General features: G+C 36.4%; 3 protein-coding genes and 1 pseudogene across 6 annotated transcripts; 1 reads left to right on the forward strand and 3 right to left on the reverse strand.

The window, feature by feature from the left end:
• Nucleotides 1–596: 596 nt before the first annotated feature.
• On the forward strand, nt 597–1541 carry LOC149048100 (uncharacterized; annotated as a pseudogene).
• A 379-nt stretch (nt 1542–1920) lies between these two features.
• LOC113685375 (transmembrane protein 208) lies at nt 1921–6182 on the reverse strand. Of its 2 annotated transcripts, none has more exons than XM_089200386.1 (6): nt 6031–6182; nt 5359–5451; nt 5104–5163; nt 4492–4628; nt 3213–3297; nt 1921–2279 (listed from the first exon to the last, which is right to left on the reverse strand). In XM_089200386.1, exons 1-6 carry the CDS (start codon nt 6034–6036, stop codon nt 2142–2144), a joined length of 519 nt encoding a protein of 172 aa, XP_089056512.1. In that variant the 5' UTR covers nt 6037–6182; the 3' UTR covers nt 1921–2141. The 2 variants fall into 2 exon arrangements, with proteins under 2 accessions (XP_089056512.1, XP_027058682.2); XM_027202881.2 differs by lacking the exon at nt 6031–6182 and adding an exon at nt 5539–5560.
• A 309-nt stretch (nt 6183–6491) lies between these two features.
• Nucleotides 6492–10816, reverse strand: LOC113685362 (uncharacterized). 3 transcript variants are annotated; one of them, XM_027202868.2, is made up of 4 exons: nt 10691–10816; nt 10109–10168; nt 8660–8771; nt 6492–8221 (listed from the first exon to the last, which is right to left on the reverse strand). In XM_027202868.2, exons 2-4 carry the CDS (start codon nt 10129–10131, stop codon nt 8009–8011), a joined length of 348 nt encoding a protein of 115 aa, XP_027058669.1. In that variant the 5' UTR covers nt 10132–10168; nt 10691–10816; the 3' UTR covers nt 6492–8008. The 3 variants fall into 3 exon arrangements, with proteins under 3 accessions (XP_027058669.1, XP_027058670.1, XP_027058672.1); XM_027202869.2 differs by having other exon boundaries at nt 10681–10800; XM_027202871.2 differs by lacking the exon at nt 10691–10816 and adding an exon at nt 10252–10428.
• A 366-nt stretch (nt 10817–11182) lies between these two features.
• Nucleotides 11183–22534, reverse strand: LOC113685361 (mRNA cap guanine-N(7) methyltransferase). The gene is made up of 11 exons (XM_089200384.1): nt 22372–22534; nt 20595–20668; nt 18966–19153; nt 18265–18365; nt 17721–17845; nt 15941–16122; nt 14861–15025; nt 14183–14294; nt 13531–13689; nt 12884–12917; nt 11183–12774 (listed from the first exon to the last, which is right to left on the reverse strand). The coding sequence occupies exons 1-11, from the start codon at nt 22484–22486 to the stop codon at nt 12437–12439; spliced, it is 1593 nt and encodes a 530-aa protein (XP_089056510.1). The 5' UTR covers nt 22487–22534; the 3' UTR covers nt 11183–12436.
• Nucleotides 22535–22583: the final 49 nt, after the last annotated feature.

The raw sequence follows: 22583 nt of genomic DNA on the forward strand, positions 1-22583 counted from the left end.
GTCAGGGTCTGTCAGTGGTTGTAAAGCTGGTGGGAAGAAGTTTTCAGGTACCAGCTGGTCAGAAAATGGTGGCTAATCTTCATGGAACATACCTTTAGATTCCATTTCAGGCAGCTTATTCATGTTTAGGGCATTAATCGGTTAATTGGTCAAGAATTACTCATTGTTTTTAAAAGAAAAAAAAGGGCGCTGACTAATTTCTTTGTCAAGTCAGGCAATAACCATGGCCACTCATATTCCCGTAGCGTTCAGTACCTGTTTTATAATCATTTTTCGTTTGAAGTCATTCATCGTTCAGTTGATCACTATGAGTCAGCAAATTTTTTGCAGGGAAATGTATTAAGCAATTTTTTTTCCAGAAAAATGAACCCTGCCAAAAAAAATTGTAATGAAAAGTCAGATGAAATACAATAACAGTATGCTATTTATTATAAAAGACCTAAAAAGGAAAATGAGCACAAAACTGGGATATACCAGAAGACAAAAGAACCGTCAACAAAGGAAGTATATAGCAATGTAAACACGTATTTGGATCGCAAAGGACAGAAAGTGTATACTAGCAATAGTATACCGAGAGAGGAAGAGTCACAGAAGCTATGAATTCAAGCCGACTGGACTACGAGGTACCTCCACCTAGTTCCAAAAGGCATGTTCTTCCAGCGGGGGAGCTGCCTCCCTCTGCCACTTAAATCCAGGCTGTTCTTCTATCTTTTATCATCTTAAACATCTTTTCACTCCCTTTCACGGCTTTTAAACGCGTTGGTTGTGATGGCTGTGCGAACGAAATCTCGGTTGTGAGCCAACAAGTCTAATATTCTGCTCGCATGTATAGCCGTGTCTGATTTAGCCGTGGGTGTGATTGTTCAATCAATGTTCATTGCTGTAACGACATCAGTGTTTGTCGGGAAGAGAACGATAGGATCGTGTGCATTAAACCTGTCACAATATTGCTCACGAATTTCCTATGCGATACGTCGTATCTTACCCACTTGGTCCCTATAAGTTGGGAACAATATCTGACCATAAAGCACCCACTCGCCAGTAATACTGGACTCGTAACGGAAGCCCATTTGCTGATTACATCTGCTTCAGCATGGTTCTTTTCTCTCGTCCTGTAAATACCTCTTTCTATTCACCCACAAGTAGCTTTTGGATTCAAAAACACATACATCGTCCTTTCTCCGGTTACGACCTTTTTTTGCCATTTCACTGTTCATCACGAGGTTCGACGACATCAAAACGAAATTTCACAACAAGTAGCAGCAGAGGCAAGGCTGAAAATTCTACTGAACAGGAAATCTCTACAACTAACAGCTACCGTCGCTCTGGTCCTTTTCCTTTGTTATACACCTCTATTCCTTTATAGATTTATTTTGGTACTCCACCGCAATAACACGTCTCCAGAGGTCATGTATGCTAGTATTTTAATTTTTCCGTCGTTTGCAATATCAAACTCATTGTTCAACCCGTTTATTCACGTAGCCAGGTTAAAAGAGTTTAGAATTGCCTTTATTGAGTTATTAAGTGGAACTGCAACTTAAGCAGAGGCTGAAGAAAATGGGAGGCGAACTTTTGGACCGCGTGGGAATGCTGTTTGTTTTTTTTACTTTGAGTTCTCATTGGCTCTTCAGGGTGTTTTCCTTTCTTCTGATTGGCCGTTGTGATTACCTTGGTTTTAGTTTAACGACACTCAATCGAAAAGCGCTCTAATTTCGGATTAGGAGAAAAGTAGCGCTCGATGGGTTGGAGGAACTACGCCCAAATATATTCCCTACAAATCATCCTTGGCCTAGATTAATTGTTCAACGTAGACAACTCTTCATGGACCTCTATCAGCAACGGTCCAGGATGGCCTTAGAAAATTAAGTCGAGAATTCCAAATTGACAGAAGTACGTAATGCTGGATAGATAGCCATTCCATTTGGTTTACTTCATTTTTAATGAAGAACTGAAACAGAAAAGTACATTAGTGGCAAACTGAAGCACTAGGAGTGAGGACAGGTGGTGGTTCTTATCTCCACCCCACCCCTCTTGTGCTCCTATCACGCGTTGTCTTTCTGGTTTCCAGGGTTACTTGTTCCCTTCTCACGTCAATCAGAAGTACTTAAGTTGATTGTTCAAAATGTACAGGCGCTCATATGCTACATCATTCCTGCTCTTTTCATTTTCCTTTCCATTTTCTTCTGTTTCTTTGGATCCACTTCTGTTTCCTCGGGTTGAGCAAAGAACCAAGGTCCTAGAATATAAACCCATAGCAAGTAGACAGCTCTACAGGGCACCTGAAACGAAACCCAAAGAACACATTAGTGGGCTCAAGTCCTAAATCCAGCTAGCTATTAAATGTTGGTGTCTATTCTCAGTTTCTAAAGCACTAAGAACTAAGTACTACCCCTGAGAAAGAGGCCAGTTTATCAAAGATTACCACCCCCCCCCCCCCCCGTTTCCCTAGAAGTCAACCACTACTCTTTTATAACACTGGGTGAAAAAAGGTATGGTGAGAGTAAAGTTTCTTGCCCAAGGTCATAACACCATGGCCCAACCAGGGTTGAAACCCAATTCTGTCCACTCAGAATGAAAGGTGGGTAGATGAAGTCTGTACCCCCCAGCATTTCATTAGGCTTTCCTGACACTGTGCTCATTTGGTTTCCTTCATTTTTAATGAAGAATTGGAACAGAAAGGTACATTAGTGGCAAACTGAAGAACTGGGGATGGGATGCCAATCCATTGTAAGGTTACCCCCCCCCCCCCCCCCCACAGCAATTCGTTAGGCTTTCCTGACACTGTGTCCATTTGGTTTCCTTCATTTTTAATGAAGAACTGGAACAGAAAGGTACAATAGTGGCAAACTGAAGCACTGGGGATGGGATGCCAATCCATTGCAAGGTTACCCCCCAGCATTTAATTGGGCTTTCTTGACTCTTCCTTTACCCATTTATACTCCTGGGTGGAGAGAAAGAGAGGCACTGTGAGAATGCTTTTCCCAAGAACACAACACAATGACCCATCCAGGTCCTGAACCCAGACATCTTGACCCAATTTCCAGAGCCCTAATCATCACACCACCACATCTTTCACCTCCATTCAGAGTACAGCACACCTACTACCAGGCCAATGCTTGTAAAACCCAAAGAGCAATCCTGAAAATCTTTTTGTAAATGCTGCTGCGGGGATTCTCAAAAGCTGATAACAAAAAAAACAGAAATGCCCTCACCAGGAGCCAAAACAGCCACATGTAGTCTGTAAATATTCCAAGTCCCTGAACTATCACTGTTAATATTATGAGGTCCTTAACATGTCTGTGACAAATAAATGACAAAATAACATCAATTAGATTTTAGTGTTTACATGAAATTTCAAAATATGATATTAGTACAATAATAAACTGGGAGGGGTCTTATATTCTTTATTATAGTCCATTGTAAATAATAAATACTTTTAGGTTATTTTTACCAAGTCTTTATCACAGAAGACCATGTATATTATGCTCACTACCGATGAGTTGTTGAATTATATATACATTTCAGTTCTTAGAATTTTTTTTGTTCTTATCTTTTCTTAACAGGATATGTACAAATATGACATCATCATTTAATAGCAATTTCCCTGTCTCTTACTTAAAACAACACAAATATATTCTAGTTGCTGTCCACTTTTCAGAAATATATCAAAGATGACAGTAGATTGTGTTAAGAACAAAACCAGGCATTCATAAGACATTGAATACCTTAGAGCTTTGATCTACACATATTACTATACACTCATGGTGGATGGTTAATTAGAAAATAGTTCCTTCATCAACCTGACAGAGTGGTGCTAAAGGCGAGTGACCTGTCAGCAGCTGATTGGAGATATCAAACATGTGTGAAAAAATACAGTATTTTTTCACATTTGTTGTTTTTTGTTAACACCTTAGTTGTATAATAAATTTTGTTATCATTCAGACAAATCACTCTCCAGATGGTACCAAAGTATGTCTGAGCTACAGCCAGTGTGAGGTGAACCAATGAACTACCCTTAGTAAAAGAGTTCCTCTTCCAGGTTTTAGACAGCTATCAAAAAGTAAATCTAAGCAAACAAAATTGTACAAGTTTCGTTCACATAGCAAACCATACACAAAAGAGGTTTCTCTGACATTGGTACTGCTGAAGGTTTTTCTTGCCTATGGCTCTGTAAGACCAGATGCATTTTAACCCTGTACACCCGAACATCAAAATCCCTCTTCTCCATACTCCTCTCTAATCATCTCCCCTAGCACTATCAAGGAGTATTGGTTTAACAATCAAAGCTGCATTGGTTGATGATCATTTCCTTTAATATCAAGATCTTCATGAATGAATGTTAGGAGAAATTAGATGCTGGTCACCTTTAGGGTTTAAGTGCTAACAGGATTGTACTGGAAAGTGATCATCCATCTTTTGAACAACTTAGGTGTACACTAACTTAAGAGAACTTATCTCACTGTTCAGCGTTTATAGCTTAAAAGTACATACTCTGCAGTTCCTGACTCCTGATTAAGATCCATTCCTCCATCTATAAGATTTCCAGATGAGGAATATGTAGGTTTTGCCATTGAAGCCATAAACTTGTAACATCCACTATAAAGTGCTGTGGCAAGCACCAGGAGGACCTTGGTGCAAAAAGGCAAAATGCTGAACTTCAAAAAGTTATTATGGCCAGAGTTTTTCCAGTTCCTCCTACATGAAGTGCAAATACCCTTTAACCCTTTGCACCCTAACATCAGTATCAACATTCTCCATACTTTTCTCCAATTTTTTTGTTTGATACTGAATAGGAGAATTTGTTTAACAATCAAAACTTCTTAAGTTGATCATTTCCTTCATTCTCATGATCTTAACAAATGTTTCAGCAGTTTTACTGCTAGGAGAAATTAGATCTGGTCATTCTTAGGGTTTAAAGAGCTCACACTACCTTAGAGAAAGGCTTTTGTACAATGACCTGGCAAAAGCCAGCTAGATCATAACCAATCACAAAACAAAAATTCAGGTTTTGTTTTAATTAAACTCTTGATACCACCATCAAACAAAGAACAGAAATATTTCATATCACTAAGAACAATGATTGTATAAGAAGTAAGACCTTACCCATGAAAACAAACTTGAGTTGAAGCCAAAAAATGTGAATCTGAATATTATATATGTTACCTGAAATAAAGAATGAGAAATCAAGGATGAATTAACAAGAATTCCTTCATTTCTTTCCATGAGAAGGTCATTAAAAGTTGAGAAAAGTTGCGGAATTTTTTTAATACCAAAAAAAGGAATGAATTCCATATACAATACTTGTTACTACAGTGAAAAAAAATATGCTCACATTCAGAAAAATTTAAAAACCCCTACCTCAATACTTATCATAACCTTGGCATAAAAATCCAGAGTTTTGTTGTTTTCTTCCAGAATTTGCTTTTGTCCCTTAGTTCCTTGTTTCTTTGGCTGAAATGCAAGTTATATGAAAAACATTTGTTAGTAATCAAGAGCAACATGAAATAATAGTAATAAAGTAATGGCATAAATTCTGACCTTCCTACAATGTGACTCCAGTCCTTTGCACAATTAGTTACTGCCCAAACCAAAGTGATTTAGGGAGGGGAGGGAGTGATATACACATTTTGAAGTCATCTTTGGGTATTTATAGTTCAATTGGAATATAGCAGGCATATCAAGTGTTTCATCCACAATCTGTCTTTTCCAAAATAAAACAAGATATTCGACAGACAAGTTTCCCTAACACTAACTAAATGAGTGACATAGATAAAACCAAAGATGAGAGGGATCATTTAAAAATATTAAGATAGAACGGCTCTAATCAGCGTGTAGAGTAGTATTGTGTAGCCGACGTTAATGATGTCGGTCTAATTCAGAGCTATATGGTAACGCATGATGATAAAAATATTTTAAAATGAAAGCAAAGTTATACTTATTGAATAAAAAAATCAGCTCTCGATTTTCTAATTCACAGAAAGACGATGAAGAAGAAAATGCATGGTAATCATTTCAAAACACTACACTTACCGCCATCTTGCCTGAATTGGGCTAGTCCTAGTCCTTCAGCAGATTTGACGACGCAAGAGGCTTCGTTCCTTTGGTGATAGGGTCTGCTAGGTAAGCGTGTTCACCCTCCATTGAATTCTTTTCAAACCGATAGTCTTCAGCTTTTTCTCTTTTCAAGAAAAGTTGGTCATGAAGTTACACATAAGATTGAGGAACATCGGGCTGGGGGTACCAAACCACAAGTTTTCTTTACTCTTTCAACTAAGGGCAGTCGCATCTATGAGGTGAAAGGTTGTGAAAAAGCTGTAATAATTAAAGGTGTTTTAAAACCAGACAAAAACTAAGGAATAGATGGGTGACAAACCCCAATGGAGTGAGAGAATGTTTTCCTAAAAACCTCTTTCTTGCCTTTGCTTGAAATGCAAGAAGGGTCTTGCAAAACTGATAAAATGTCAAGAAATCAGTAAACAGAAGAAACAGGGTGAAGACTTTTGAAATGCATTTTTATTTCAGCACTAAATCTTTCATCGCAAATACGGTCTAATTTAAACATACACCTATTGCACACTGCATCAAAAATTTTAAAACAAGTAAGGATAATATTAATTGAAAATTATTTTCTTTTTTACATTTCTTTGAGACTACATGTGTGTGCGTAAATAGGGAAAGACAAACATTACAATCCCCTATTTTAGGTGATAAAAAATTTACAGTTAAAATACAGAGGTAAATTGACCTTTAATATGCAAACAAACTATGAAAAAATTAAAAAGAATTCCAGCTAAATTCATGTGAGCGAACCTGCACCTAGAACCAATAATAACAAAGACAACTACAAACAGAGATGGAATTCATTATCCTACACCTGTAGGTCATTTTTATCTAAGTGATAACAGTAATTTTTTTTTTAATTGAGGGCCAGAAACCTGTTTCAGCACTTCCAGAAAAGAGCTATACATGGACCACCAAAAAAAATAGTGATACTTTTATATCAAAGCATAGTCATGGACATGGTGAATGAAGCAAAATGTACATACAGCAAGAGAACTAAGAATTTGTCTAGCAAAAGTTTAAGATATTGGTAGATCCATTCTATATATGTCATTTATTTTGTTAAACCTTTCTAGCAGCTAATCCATAATGTAAACCCAAACAATGACATGAAGCACTTTGCTTTTCAATAAGTACCCAATCTTGGGAAAGAACAAAAGTATCATTTTGACCATATAAAATGGTTGGCAAATGATGGAACCAGCCAAATGTGATCATATTCTAATCATAAGATCAACCATACTTCTACCTCTACCTCTCTCTTGAGCACTCTTTAACTGAGTGTCAAAGAACCAAACCAAAGTTATCGCCAATCAGAACAACTGAAAAATTATCAGTGGCCAATCAGAACTCAAAGTAAAACCAAGAAAACTCTTTAAGGGTAAAAAAGCTCCATATTTATCATAGGAAATAATTTGACAAATACTAATTAATAACTATGATGTGAGCTTGAGATTTCTATCCTGTGATAGTTGATGAGGGAAAAGCTCTCCTTAAAGATGACTCATAAAAATTGAGATAACATTATTAACTTGTTGGCAACAAGTGTTGACTCCAATATGCTTACAACCACACATTGTGCTGCTAGGCTGATCATTTCATTAACTATCACTGGATAGACAGAGAGTGGCATAGCCAATCAGATTGCAACATTTTTGATAAGCTACTGGTAGATTTCTAATAACTCTCTTTGTCTCTGTATTTTTTTATGTTCATGGCAATGCAAGAAACGTCTAGCCCTAACACTCACTAATGCTTCTCCTTAAACAGAAGCTGTCTTTTTATAGCTACTAATATCTATGGTTAATGGATGTATGTCTTTGCAGCCATGGACTTGGATACTACCCTAATCTGAGACCACAGCAGGTAAGTGCCTTTAATTTACAGTCTAAAACTGGTCTGAAGGTAAAATTGCATATGATGCATATGTACAAGCTCTATTAAAACTTCAGTTCTCCTGGTTCTCTATGAGTCCTCCTGTGTCATCATCATTTATATAGGGAGGTGGAGGTTCATCTAATTTAACAGGATCCTCAACTGAATACACGGGAGGATTTTGAAGGTTTGCTGGTACACCATTGACACCAAATGGGTACTCAGTGAAAACATAAGCTGGCTGAGGAACTGCAGGCTCTTCTTCATACTGGCGGCCCTGAGGAATCTGAAACCAATAAAACAATGGAAAAAGAAAAAAGTTAAAATAACAAATGAAATTAAATTTGATGGTGTCTGGGTAGTCATCTTTAAAATGTTCAAAATTATTGATACCATACTAATTAATCAGATAATTATGTATACAATTCTTATAGTTTGGAACCCTAGGGGCTGTCATAACACAGATCATAAAAGGCTAAACAGTAAACAGACAGACATGTGGTGGAGACAAAGATTGCATTAATGCACACCCACTAGGGTTAGAAAACAGTGATTTAGGCTGAGTCAGGAGGACCTTTGTTAATAAATTTAGGACTTAGGAACAAATACATCAGCCTCGGCTTCAGGGACTCAGGGAAAGTTGCAGAAAGAAGACTTAACACCTCATCACAAAGGTTTTAGAAATTTTAAACCTAGCAAGGATAACACAATACCAAAAACTGACCTGTTGTTGACTATGTTGCCTTAATGCTTGAGCAATAAGTCGTCTTCGATTTCTTGCATAGAAGTAAAATATCCAGAAGATAAGTTTTAAGATGACCACAACTATTATAATCCTGAAAAAAATCCATGTTAAAGTTAACAACTTTAGATTACAATGACTACTCTATTACATGTAACAACAAAACCAACATCATAAAAGTTTATGTGGCTAGCAAAAAGTAACACAACAAAGAGGAACCACATCACAACTTGAATGAACAAAAAAACGAGAAACCAGTGAGCTTTGACAGACAGACTTTTATACTAATTCACAGACTTTGGTCCTCTTGTTCAAAGATGCAGAGCTCATTATTAACAAAAAAAACCACACACTGTTCATAGTTCTTGTATTGCTTACAAATAGGTACAAAACTTTGCAACAGATCCCTCTTTAAGAGGAAAACTAGGAAAAATATAATAATAAGGATAAATAATTTCTGTAATGAGAAAGTACACGGCTGAAATAGTTTGTACTGTAGGTTCATGTGATAAGCAAATGGTGATAAGAAGACAAGAAAAACTAGAACCTTCTTGTTGTGCACCATTCACTTATTATATGATCCTTTTTTGATAACATGTGATGGCACTAATAATACATAAACTACAACTGCATTTTTCATATCTAGTATTTAAGCTTGTTATATTTTGAGCTTTTTTAATCTTATAAACAGTTCCATCTTACAATGGCTGAAGGCCAAAATGGGAGTCAAAATATCTGGAGCTGTGATTAAATTGTTTCTGTGTTGTGTGATTGTCAAAAAAAATAATCACTGATCTACCAAGTAATTCACATAGAAACACTGTCCTAAGTGGTTCCACTTATGGTTCGTTTGTTAGGTCAACCATCTAAAACTGATTTAATCTTATACCTATGAAAACATGTCTACAAGCTTGAAATAATAATATCCAACCATTTATTGTAGTTTGTGTTTTTGTTGGGGCTATGGGCAAAGGAGTTAATCACAAAAAAGGGACAGTAGTCAACAGACATTCTTTGCGAGTAAAAAAGAACTCACGAAGATGGTCCCCATATTTAACACTTATTTCAAGAATGACTTCATACAAATATATGACGTTGTAAGCAGTAATGATTTCACAGAAAGAAAGTAAAACACAAAAATAAACATATCTTTGGTTTAACCGATTTACACAGAGAAGTATGCTAGAGTTAAACAGTTGTCGACTACTCAGGGATGATATTGTCACAGAAAGATTATATTATTCTCTAAGTTTAAGAATAATGCTCAAATTATTTCAGGAACATAATATGTTACAATCTTGACGTAACTAACGCCTAATTTTATACGATTCAGCACTAAAAATTTTGCGGCGAAGATTTGATCCTCGCGCGAAAGAAGATGCTTACGTAATTTATCCCAAGAATAATAGGCACTAATTAGACTGTACTTACACATAAAACAGCAAATCCATCATTAGTCCAGACCTTTAGTTACCAGATTTAATGCAAGTTCTAAATGAAAGAAGATTGGCACAGCTTAAAACATAATCAAGTGTTTTGACGCTGGGTGAAATTTAAAAACTACTAACACTCACCAGGCCCTGACATCGAAAAACCGATAATTAATTTCACGAAAGGACTACTCATTGAATTCCGGAGTAATTTTTAATTTCTTTGGTCCCCTCGTTTAATATGATAGATTTCAGCTCATAGCTGGTTCGCCATGATGTTGCACAAAAAAAATATGCCTACTACGGAAGTCAAGTTATCACAAAAGACGTACGAACAAAGCAATAATATAATTAGAAACAAACTTCAGAGAATTGGAACGACGCAGATAGAAAAAAAATTCCAAACAAAGGACTACGAAATGTAGCCTTGGACAAACTGAGACACACAGTCTGCTGCGTACATAAACAATATGTAATCATGCATAGGCACAAGTGCATCACTTTTCTTGACGGATTGTATCAAGAGAAACCATTATTTTGGGAGCCAATATAAAGGGGAAAAAACTGACATACCTCTACATACCTCAAGGCACCTGAAACTCGTCCATTATAGAGTGAAACGAAGACAAAAATTCGTGCAATTCACAAACACCTGGGTACTTTTACGACACTTCTGGTGAAGAAACCCGCAACAGTCCTACGCGGTAATAGCATGAAACTCTAAGGGAGTCTGGGACTGGAAAGTATCCGCCCTTAGGAATATGAGAAAAGATTAAAGAACGAAATGAAAAACTATTTGAAAAGTAAAACCAGTAAAAAGAAGACAAATAGCAGATAATGATTATAATTACAAACCCTATGATGAAAGCTTCAATATCTGAATAGATGACAGAGAAGGCAAGAGGGGAGGGGTGGGTAACTTACTATTATTTTTTTCTCGGTTGATCCGTGGAAATATGGGAGGGGTTAGGCAGTAGGGCGTTACGAACGTATTTTCCAGGCTGATCTTTTCAAAACGAGAACATACTTTGAACTACACCTGAATCACTTACTCCTACATCCAAAACACCTGAACTAAAATAGTTTTCTTTTTAATCAATCAAAGTTTAAGTATTAACAATAATACATCACAAGAAAATCTATGACTAGTTTATAATGTTACATGCACAAAGTAAAAATGTAGCAAATGTAAGGTTTGGAAGGGTCCTTTCGATTGAGCTAAAGAACAGACCAAGGGGATGCCCTCAAATTCCTCTTAAAAAAAAAAGAAAAAGATATACAATTTTCTTCCCTTCATCCCTCCCCCTAATTCTGAAGAACATATGTCACTCCACCACTAACTAATAAATATATTGCAACTTTCCAAGCGCTACCCAAAACCAATTTGATTGCAAAGCATTTTTGGTGTAAATGTATCTTCTCAGTAAAAGAATTCCAGTTTCTTCTTCATACTCATCTGAAGTTTAAAACATAGAGTCTCACTTCCATCAACTGCCTATCAAGACTTCCAAAGAAGAAGAACAAGGAAATTCCCTGATATTTAAACATGGATGGCTGACTCCCACTTCCAACCACTTCTGACTGAAACTTTCAAATTGTGCGTTAATCATGCATTACTGTTGACAATTGATTGTAAATTGCTCTAATAACCTTATTTTTTTGTAGCCTGTTACACAACATTTCTCAATGATAACATGAGGTAACGAACAAGAGAGCTATTCACAAGCATACACATTAAATAAAGGCACAGTTGGGTAACAAGAGTGTAATCAACTGTGTATCATATAACTTTTAAAGTTCTAAAATAAACTTTTAAAAGGTGCATACAAATTGGACTGCACATAGTCTGTTTCATTCTCAAATATCAATGATACATTGTGGTCTGTGGATAATAACCACACCAGATGAGGGTTCCAGAAGAGAATAAGGATGTGACCTACTTTTTTCACCTTGCACCTATTCATCTAGTCCATGTTGTGTTTGTACAGAAAAAGATATTAATTCAAGAAGAAAATCAGATCACAACCAGTCCGCATACTATACTGCTCAGTTAGGAAAATTAACTTTCAGATTTTGGGAGTGGAAATGTTACCTAAGTATTACTTTGCACACAGAAAGAGACAAAGCTATTTTGGATGAACCTATCAAGCTAAAAATGCAATCTAATTTTCTATGCCAAGGAATGTATCTCTTTTTTTTTTTTACAATTGGAAAAAAAGTCCTAGTTCTGGGGGAAAGGAAAATGTTCCATTCCTTGCCTCACCCATAGTTACAGTTCTTCAAAATGAGAGTCTTTTTAAATCACTGCATAATTTTAGAGACAACATATTTAATCAGATGTTTCCTCAACAGTTTCTTGTTTCTTTGCTACAGGTTCACCATCATCACCATCACCTTCTGCTGGCTCTTCATCATGTTTCCTCTTCCTTGATTCAACTTTGGGCTCTGCTTCCAATTCCTCTGCTTTTTCTTCTGGTTTTTCTTCAGCCTGTTCTTCCTTATCTTCCTCAGCTTTAGCTTTTTCAGCTCTTTCCTGTTCAGCTTTGACTCTCTCTTCTCTCTCCTTTTCACGCTCTGCTCTTTCCTTTGCCCTTCTCTCTGCTTCTTCTGCCTTCTTTTGCTCTGCTTCTGGATCAATTTTCACAAACACGAATGCCAAGTACATTCCTAAAGCAAACAACAGCAAACAGCTAAGAGAATACCGCACTGGCAACAAGCTTAGATAGTATTATTATGATTATTATTTCATGAAAAACTCTCCGAATTTAAAACTTACCAACAGCTTCCCATTCAAACTTTGACATGGTTCCCTGTTAATGATACAAATTATGACAACATAAATATTTTAAACTGACAATGAAAATTGAAAAAAATAACCCTATTTCAGCCTTTCACTCCAAAGAACTAAAGCAGTTAAAGTTTCTAACATTACCAACATTCTAGAAAAGCAGATGAGGGCATGAATCATTTGGCATTCCTAGAGACATTCCAGAGACATGCATACATGTGTATAATAATACAGAGACATGCAAACCTTTCACAGACTGTATAGTATATTACATGAAGCTAACTTTTAACCTTGCTTCTATTTTAGATTGTAATTATAAAAAGAGAAATGTCATTAAAATTTTAAAATCAAATCATAATAAATGCAATCTCCAAAAGCACCTTAGAGAGTGAATAACATTTCTTAACAAACATCAATAACTGAAATTGTGTTTTGACCAGTTTTATACAAAATATAGCCCACATTCTTCATCAGGTGATAAAAAAAGGAAAGCTTGTTTCCAAAACAAAACAAAAAGGGGCAGCAACATAATATTTCATGATACTAGTTTACTGCAATAGTAATAATAGTATTAAGAATAATAATAAAAACCACAACAACAACAAGAAAAACAAGAAAGTTATTCTTCAACTTACCACGTGTTTTAAGTTCTTTTCCCTGTGGTCTCTGTACTTGCTGGTTGAGGAAGATTTATCTTGATTCAGCTGAATTCCTTCTAAAAAGTCTTTCGCATGTGTGTATGCATCCTCAGCACTTGAAACCAAGCTCTCGTTTTCTAGGCGTGGTGGGTATGTCTTAATCAAAGAAGTAAACAGCAAAATAATATTTATATTTATGCATGAATGGGTTGAGTTAAGTTAAGCATCAGTTGAAGAGTATAACAGGATAATTTGGTATTATCGACTATGCTGATGTGTGTGCTTATATGCAGAAAATGGAGCTAACCTATTGGTGGGAGTATGGTGACAAGAAAACAAGAATAATTTAGTTGAAGGAAAAGGGAGATTGATTCCTCTAATCATTCTAAGCAGCATATGACAGTTTACAGCCTTTCCCTACATCTAGGCTGTTTGGAAAGCTGCAGAACTCTAGAATGAAAATGTAGCTTTCAGATTGGTACTCATAATCCTCATGGTATCAGCAAACACTTTTAAGTCAACTAAATTGTTCAGTGTTTAAAACTAATGTTCATGGTAATGTTCATCTTTGGCTGAAAATGTCTCTTTACATCATACACGAATATCCTGCCACAAAAAACACTTCTGATACATCCAAATACACACATACCTCAAGTGCTTTCATTTTGTAAAGGAGAGAGGTGGATTCCTTGGTTTTCTCCCGGAAAAAATCATGGAATGTCTTTGTGTACATTAGCTTCATATTATACTTTTCTGCCATTCTGGAACAAGAGATACAGCAGCGAAAACAATTAACCCTTTGATCCCTAGGGGTAGCTAGTATACAATTGTTTCTTACAATATCACCCCTGAATCAAAAATTAACATCACAATAATAAAAGAAAATAATGATCACCAACTGAAAAATCTTTTGATTGCTAAACAAATTCTTCTTGACAGCACCATTGGAAATGTATAGAGAACAGTATGGAGAACATGCATATTGATGCTAAAGTGCAAAGGGTTCACAAAACTAAAACAGCCACTACAAGCAACCTGTATTCAAATCATTGCATATCACTTACATCTTAAAATTACCAGTTACCATCTAAAAAGACTGAAAAGGATCTAAAGGGGACAGAGATCTACAAAACATGTATCGTAGCTAAAAAACCTGCAGAACCCAGGTAATCTTGCACAAGAGTTTGTCCTTTGAAAACTTGGGCAGTTAATCAAGCTTTGGACTTTCTTGTAACCACATGTTTCAAGTTTTATCCTTAGGATGGATTTTATGGATTTTTAAACTTGTTGATAATGTCAAAATTAGTATCTACAAATGTTTACATACTTTTCAAGCAGAGGGAAGTATACCAAGAACTCAGGGCAATCAACCACTCCTTCAAGATGGAAATCATACTTGCAGCCATATAGAGGATAGTCACCTTTCTTCTCAAAAGTAACTCTATAAACATCATTTCCAAAGGAAAGACCTTCTGATTTCTCTAATCGACGACTGAAACAAAAAAAAGGAAGTAATACCATTGAGTGCAGTTTAGGCATCATCTGGGGTGGGCCACCTATATTCTGACTCCTATTCACCTTCAGATCACACATCCATTAGTTTCCATTTTGCCATGCACATTTTTAGTTATAGATCACAGATGAAATCAAAATACAGTAAGAACAAAAAAGGGGCACACAAGGTACAGCCAAGACTATCACTAATGTTTTTTATCACCCTCTGAAATCTCCTTTGATCTACCAATGCACAAATCTATTTCTTTGAAATGATAACAAAGCAAAATGTTGCAGATAGTGATGTCATCTATGTTTCTGTCCTGTTTCTGGGAACCAATCAAAATTTGTGTATAATCAGCTAATCATGAAAGTGAAATGTGATCATCGCAGTAAATTTTCCAATTTAAGCAATTGGAAAGAAGAAGCCTGAAAAAAAAATCAGGGCTTCAACGGGATTCGAACCCGTGACCTCCGCGATACCGGTGCGATGCTCTACCAACTGAGCTATAAAGCCACACATTGGGAGCGAGGTCAATTTATTGAGTTCATATCTTCCCGTGCAGTGAAATGATGTGAAGTTTTATATGAAATAATTCATATTTGTACTGCGGTTGTAGATGAAAGTGAAATGTGATCATCGCAGTAAATTTTCCAATTTAAGCAATTGGAAAGAAAAAGCCTGAAAAAAATCAGGGCTTCAACGGGATTCGAATCCCGTTGAAGCCCTGATTTTTTTCAGGCTTCTTCTTTCCAATTGCTTAAATTGGAAAATTTACTGCGATGATCACATTTCACTTTCATCTACAACCGCAGTACAAATATGAATTATTTCATATAAAACTTCAAATCAGCTAATCATTTAAAGAAAAATACTACTTATAAAAGATGATTGTTATCATCAGACACCTACACCAACTCATATCCATTGGGTGTTGTCCCTATGAAAAAACCTCCAACTTTAAGTTTCTCACAGGCATTCTTTAGCATCATGTCTGCTTGCTCATAAGTCTCAAATGAATAATGAAATGAAAATTGGCAGCTTGTCAAGTCAAACTCGATATTCTTGTCTTGGTAAAGATCTTGAAGTCGTTCCTACAAAAAAGAGCACAGATTACTAAAAACATATGTGTGGCAGAACCAGAAAATTGTGATAACAGGGGTAACATTGGAAAAATTAACAACAGGGAAAATGATGGAAAAAACTTAACTGGAATTTAAAGGTTAGAACAGGAGATAGGACACTTGATTCCTTTACTCTTATGATGTACAGAGTAAAAGAGGGTCACTTCAAGTTAGTGAAAAGTTTTGTTTCTGTAAGGTTAAGTCAGAACACAAACCAAGCCATGTTTTATCCAGCTTATTAAGGTTCCTGTCAGGTTTCTGTACCACACCCCCCCCCCCCCCAAAATAAAAAAAAATGCAAACATTGTTTTCAATAGGTTTCCTAGACAGTCCACCGATACTCATTTATACTACAGTATGGAGTGGGACCTGGGAGAGTAACATGTCTCACCCAAGGAACACGAATTACGGTCAACTCGCTGACGGACCAACTCGCCGATGTATAAAATCGAGTAGAGGCGTCGGCGAGTTGGTCCTCAATCCAATACAACTTGTTAGAAGTTAAACATACAGAAAAGTAAACGATATTTAGTAAAAAAACACTGGTGAACATCAAACAGAAGCTTAAACATTGGTGAACATTGGTGAACATCACCAATGACTTTAACAGCTTAAGACGCAAACGAGTTACTGTGCGACAACAACACCGTAAAGACTCATCATGTCAATCGCTCGGATTTTTTAAAGAAAACTTGGCTCTCTAGACAAGATCTTTAGTAAAAAGCAATTCTTTCTATTTGCAACAAAGTTTATAAGGATCTTAAGGCGAATAAAGCGAAGTAAACATCACCAATGACTCAAACACCTTCAGACGCGAACGAGTTATTGTGTGACAACAACACTGTAAAGACTCATCATGATAATCGGTCAGATTTTTTAAGAAAACTTGGCTTTCTAGACAAGATCTTTAGTAAAAACCAATTCTTTTTATTTGCAACAAAGTTTAAAGGGATCTCAAGGCGAATAAAGTAAAGTAAACATCACCAATGACTATATCCGCTTAAGACGCGAACGAGATAACTCGTTTGCGTCTTAAGTTGTTATAGTCATTGGTGATGTTCACCAATGTTCAAGCTTCTGTTTGATGTTCACCAATGTTCACCAGTGTTTTTTTTACTAAATATCGTTTACTTTTCTGTATGTTTAACTTCTAATAAGTTGTATTGGATTGACGACCAACTTGCCGACGTCTCTACTCGATTTTATACGTTGGCGAGTTGGTCCGTCGGCGAGTTGACTGGATACCAGGAACACAGAACACAGTGTTCTCCTTTCCAGTAGGTAATTGCTAAATTCACCGCTTGTAGTATCTATTATTACTGCCGAAAATCACTTGGGATTCTTGAAAATCAAACAGGTAAAAGGATTGCTCTACAATTTGAAAATTTCTTTATCTGTTGTGCTTAAAATAAGGGAGAACACTGGGCTCAATGACCAAGCTAGAGCTAAAATCAGAACCTCTGGAAGACAGTAAGCTACTGTAACTGTAAAGCCACAGAAACTGCAAGAAAAGCTCCCTGACCTAACTATTGTTACATAAAGGAAAAAATTCAGTTCATCCTCATTACCTTACTACAATCAGCTGTGATAAATTCAGGTGTAAAGAGAGGATCCCTATAGCGTCGAGTCTCGTGCGTCTTTTTTAGTTCTTTGTATCGCTCCTCACACTGTTCCACAGAGACTTGAGCAATATCTAGGAAAACACATTTCAATTGATCAATTAACCCTTGAGCCTCTAACATTAGTTTGCATATTCCCCATACTGTTCTTTACACATATCCTACAATTCAGGGGTAATACTGAAAGGAGAAATTAGGTGCTGGTCACTCTTACAGGTCAAAGGGATAATTACTTCACTGGTGCAGAGATAGAACAAACTTGGCTACACTTGCTTCCCACTAGTGACCTCCATTTGAATCACAGAATCTCTTTTTGCCCTTTCTCTAATTATCCTCTCCTCCTTTTCCACCCTCTAAAATAAACCAACTACCTGAATTCCACATTGACATAAAGAATCTCTCCATGTATGTACAATCAACAACTTCCAAAATTATTTCAGTTACGTTTTTTTTTAAACACTTATCAAACCTGGAGAATTTTACTAAAACAGACCTGCACATACAAGTGTCTTTATTCTTCCCCTCTGCCATTTAAGAAGATCTCCACCTTTTCCACAACAAAGGTCCAGCACAGCCACCTCCTTTGAATTGACTCTGTCAGAACATTAACAACAGTAGCAAGTTCAATAAAATAATTAAGTTCCATCAAGTCCCTCCACATATTTGCAGTTCACTTCTGCCTCTAGCACTCCTGTCTTAAGAATTAAAAGTAAACTGTGAATGAACAACTGCAGACCATCCCAAATTCAGCAGCATCAAGCAGTGCACTACACCCTATTCCCAATTCATTTTTTCCTGTTTCCAGTGCTTGTTCTATTCCTACATTGTGTAGTGAGTCTCTGTGAAAGTTAACCCTTTCACTCCTAAGATCTCATTTGTAATTCTCCTTACTGTCTGCCACACAATTCTTATGATGTTTTTTCAGATAATTTGGTATTGGATCAACTGATAATTGATATTTTTCCCTGCTGTCATCACTTTGCTGCTTGATATTGCACTGATATTGTAAGGAAAAATTCTGTCCTGATCACTCATGGGATTTGAAGGGTTAAGTGGCTTGCCTTAGAAGTCAACACAATCACCAAGTCTACAATGTAAAACAAGGACCTCTTTACAAATACTTTGTCCAGCTGACATCTTTACAACCATTCACCCACCACAATTCAACCATTAAGATTGCAATAAAACATTTACCTCTTGATTTTTTCCAAGCATTCATTGATGATTATACTCTTCACCCAGTTGTTAAAGTTCCTTAGGTAATATATAGGACTTTCTTTACGAATTTCTTTTCCTGCTGATGGAAGTTCATTGTAGTGTTTTGCTACCTTGTCAGCTAAACCTTCTGAACTGTCAGCTGCTTTTTCTTCTCCATTTAAACCCTGAAATACCACATGAAATTTAAAACTGTAAGTTATGTGAAAGATAAAGAACATGGTGGGGGAGGAGAGTTGAAAGATGGAGGATAACAGCAAGCACTCCCTCCTTTTTGGCAAACTCCATTGCACAAGTATCCTCTTGTTTTAGCAAACTAATTGTTGGAAACTGCAATAAACATTCCTGTAGGAAATCACCCATTAATTATCTGAAGGGTTGACAAGCGTTTACATGCATGACCACTTGTTCACAAATTTCCAGCAATGCAACACAACATTCAAACTCTTGGGCTTAGTCCCTAGTCCCTACTTTTTTAGCAAAGTTCCTGTGCTACTCCCCGCTGCACACTAAGATCAATTTTTTTTAAATTGAGTTTTTTGGACTTACACAGCAGACTTCCCTGAAAAGAAGGGAACACTTGTAGTCTGGGATGGAGCATCTTCAATGAATTACATTCTCACTCCCCACAATCATAGCAAAATTTCTATAGCCCTTTGCAATCTCTAAAACAGTTTTGTCAATAGATCACAGGGATAGTAATACAGTACAGGGCATGAAATTAACTTTTTTTTCTGATAGCCACTTGGCTCCTAAATTTTTCAAAGTGGTAGCCAATTCAAAAAAAGTTGGTCGCCATTTTCAAAGACAAACAAAACCTTTTTTTACGCTGTCAGTGTTCTAGAGAGACCCTCCAAAATTAAGTTAGGGGAAAGATCTTTAACGTGCTACAAAGTGGACACTAGGAGGGATGATATACAACTCTCAAGCTCACCTAAATTCAAGATGGCGTCTAGTTATCAATCGAGATGCACGTGCTGCGTTTTGGAAACAAACTTAACGAGGAAGTCTGCCGCGGATTTATCTTTGCAAATCTTTTTAATTCATGATATCTGTTGGTAAGGTTATGATGAAACATTCTAGTTGCCAATTTGGCAACTAATTTTCAGGATTTGGTCGCCAAAGGGAAAAATTTAGTCGCATTGGCGCCTGTATTAGGCACAATTTCACGCCCTGCAGTATATTGTGTCAATTTATCTTTACAGGTTCACTGTTGGAAAAGAAGTCTGAAAAAAATGGCCCGTATCAATGTCTAAATTCTTCCAGCAATCTTAGTTGTAGCTAACCTGTGAAGATCAATACCTTACTGATTATCTAACTCACTGGTCAAAATACGATTCATTACATGTACAGCATTTGTGAAGTTTCATGATGGCACATGAATACTACGCCTACACCAAAGTATTTTGTGCTATTACAGTCTATACTGAGTTGGGAAAAAGTCAAATCCTAGAAAGAATTACGAGTGAACAACTCTACAGGTTTGCTTATTACAGAACCTCAGAGTGATACTTAGAATTTTCCAAGAAATCTCTTTATCAAACCTCAACATTAACTTCTGAATGATAACTCAAAATACTCTCAACATCACTTTTAATCCAAATTTACCTTTTCTGGTTCTTTTTTTGTTTCCTCTTCTTCAGCCTTGTCATCTGGTTCATTTTGAACATCTCTTATTTTTTCTATGAATAATATGTATAGTTAGATATAATTCTGAATCAAAAACCCATCATAGAGTAATGGCTTGATACAGGCCTGCTCAACTGGATTAGCTCTGCTTCAAAAATCTCATTTCACCGCCACAGGAGAGGATAACATAGTTGTTAGCACCACAGAAACAGTACTAAAAACAATCTTTTAAGAACACTGTTGTTCAGTTATACATTGTGTATCTGTTACTAAGCTGAATTAATTTTATATGAATATAAATGAGCTGAAATCTTAGCTCAGAAACCAAGATCTTGTTTATCACAAGAAAATAGATTGAAAATCCTCACATAAACCAAACCAGGCCTGTTACCGGACATTAATCAAGAGGGCTTACATTGCAGGAAACAGGGTCATTTAAGCAACTGCAAAGTGAGCCAACTCAATAGCCTCAGTTCATTCTCAACCCTTTACACCCTAACATCAGTATGCAGATTCTCCATACTGTTATCTATACATTCCCTAAGGTGCTAACAAGGAGAATCTGTTTAACAATCAAGGGCTTCTTTAGTTGGTGATCATTCCTGTTTTTCTCATGACCTCAAATGAATGATTCAGTGGTATAATTGTTAGGAGAAACTAGATGCTGGTCACTCTTAGAGTTCAAAGGGTTAAGCCAAACAACTCCCATGGTCCAAATTGAAGAGCTGCGGAGAATGCAGCATCAAGTGAGTTTTGATTCCATATCTTCTTCTCTGTCAGTTTCAAAAGGGAATAGAGGATAATTTTGTCTATCACCTGGAACAATTTTTGCCACTTTTTTTAATGTATGTCAAAATTGTCTTATTTAATAAAGTACTTATTGACCAAAATATGCCAAACAAGCCATATACAACCATATAGAAAGACACAAAATATAATGCACATACATACATAATGTACATTTCAATCTACAATTGAGCCACAGAAGCTTTTTTTTTTACAACAAGGTAGGTGCTTATTTGAGGTGGGCACTTATTACCTTTTTCTGGCTACAAGGCAGGCTCTTACTCCATGAACACTTATCAACTTTTCCTGTCTACAAAGTACATTGTGGGCACTTATTCAAGGTGGGCACAACTAAATAAATACGGTGTTTTTTGGTTCCTACTGGACAATCCATAACCTGCAATACATGTACTTGCTGAACCAGTTTGAAAGCTGGAAAACACTTCGAATTCTTGCATACCGTATCACTTGAAAACTTTTAACTTAGTACTAAACGTCAAACATTATTTTAGTTATGTCAAATGTCATTGTCATCGTCAATATAATATATTAATAACAGTTAGATGTTTGAGTTGATGCATTCAGCAAATAAAATGGTAAAACAAGCTATTTTCCATTTTCAAAGCGGTGAATATTATTAATACGTGGTAAATCTGAGCATTGAGCATTTTAGCAGCGAACATAATCATTATTAGCAAGAGCGAAAATTAGGCTTAATCATGATCGGCAGGTTTTGAGAAGTTCCAAGCGAGTTTATGACATGCATTTAGATGTCTCTCTAAAATCTTTGAGAATTCAATAGATCCCTTAAAACAGAAACCAACCGATTATTTAAATACTTCACAAAATCACACATACTGAAATGCTGGGGCATAAACCACGTGTTAGGTCAAATTAAAGTTTGCGCCAAATACGAAAATTTGTCCATTGTGTCTACATGTGGGGAAAATATTTCCCCCAGATAACGTACCTCCATCTTTTTGTTCTTCTTCTATAAGTTTCTCATCTGTAGGTTTCTCTGGCGCTGAAATTTCTGCGTTAGTCTCATCAACCATTTGTTCAGTTTCGGAAGCGACAGCCGCCATTTTCGCGTGAGAGGAGGAAGGTCGAGAGAGGTTGGGACCCCCAGCTGCTGCCCTACAAGAATAACGTTGTGTAAGATATATTCAATCGTAGCCCGAC

This window comes from Pocillopora damicornis, chromosome 3, assembly GCF_964200805.1.
Source record: "Pocillopora damicornis chromosome 3, jaPocDami1.2, whole genome shotgun sequence".
Lineage (NCBI taxonomy): Eukaryota > Metazoa > Cnidaria > Anthozoa > Scleractinia > Pocilloporidae > Pocillopora > Pocillopora damicornis.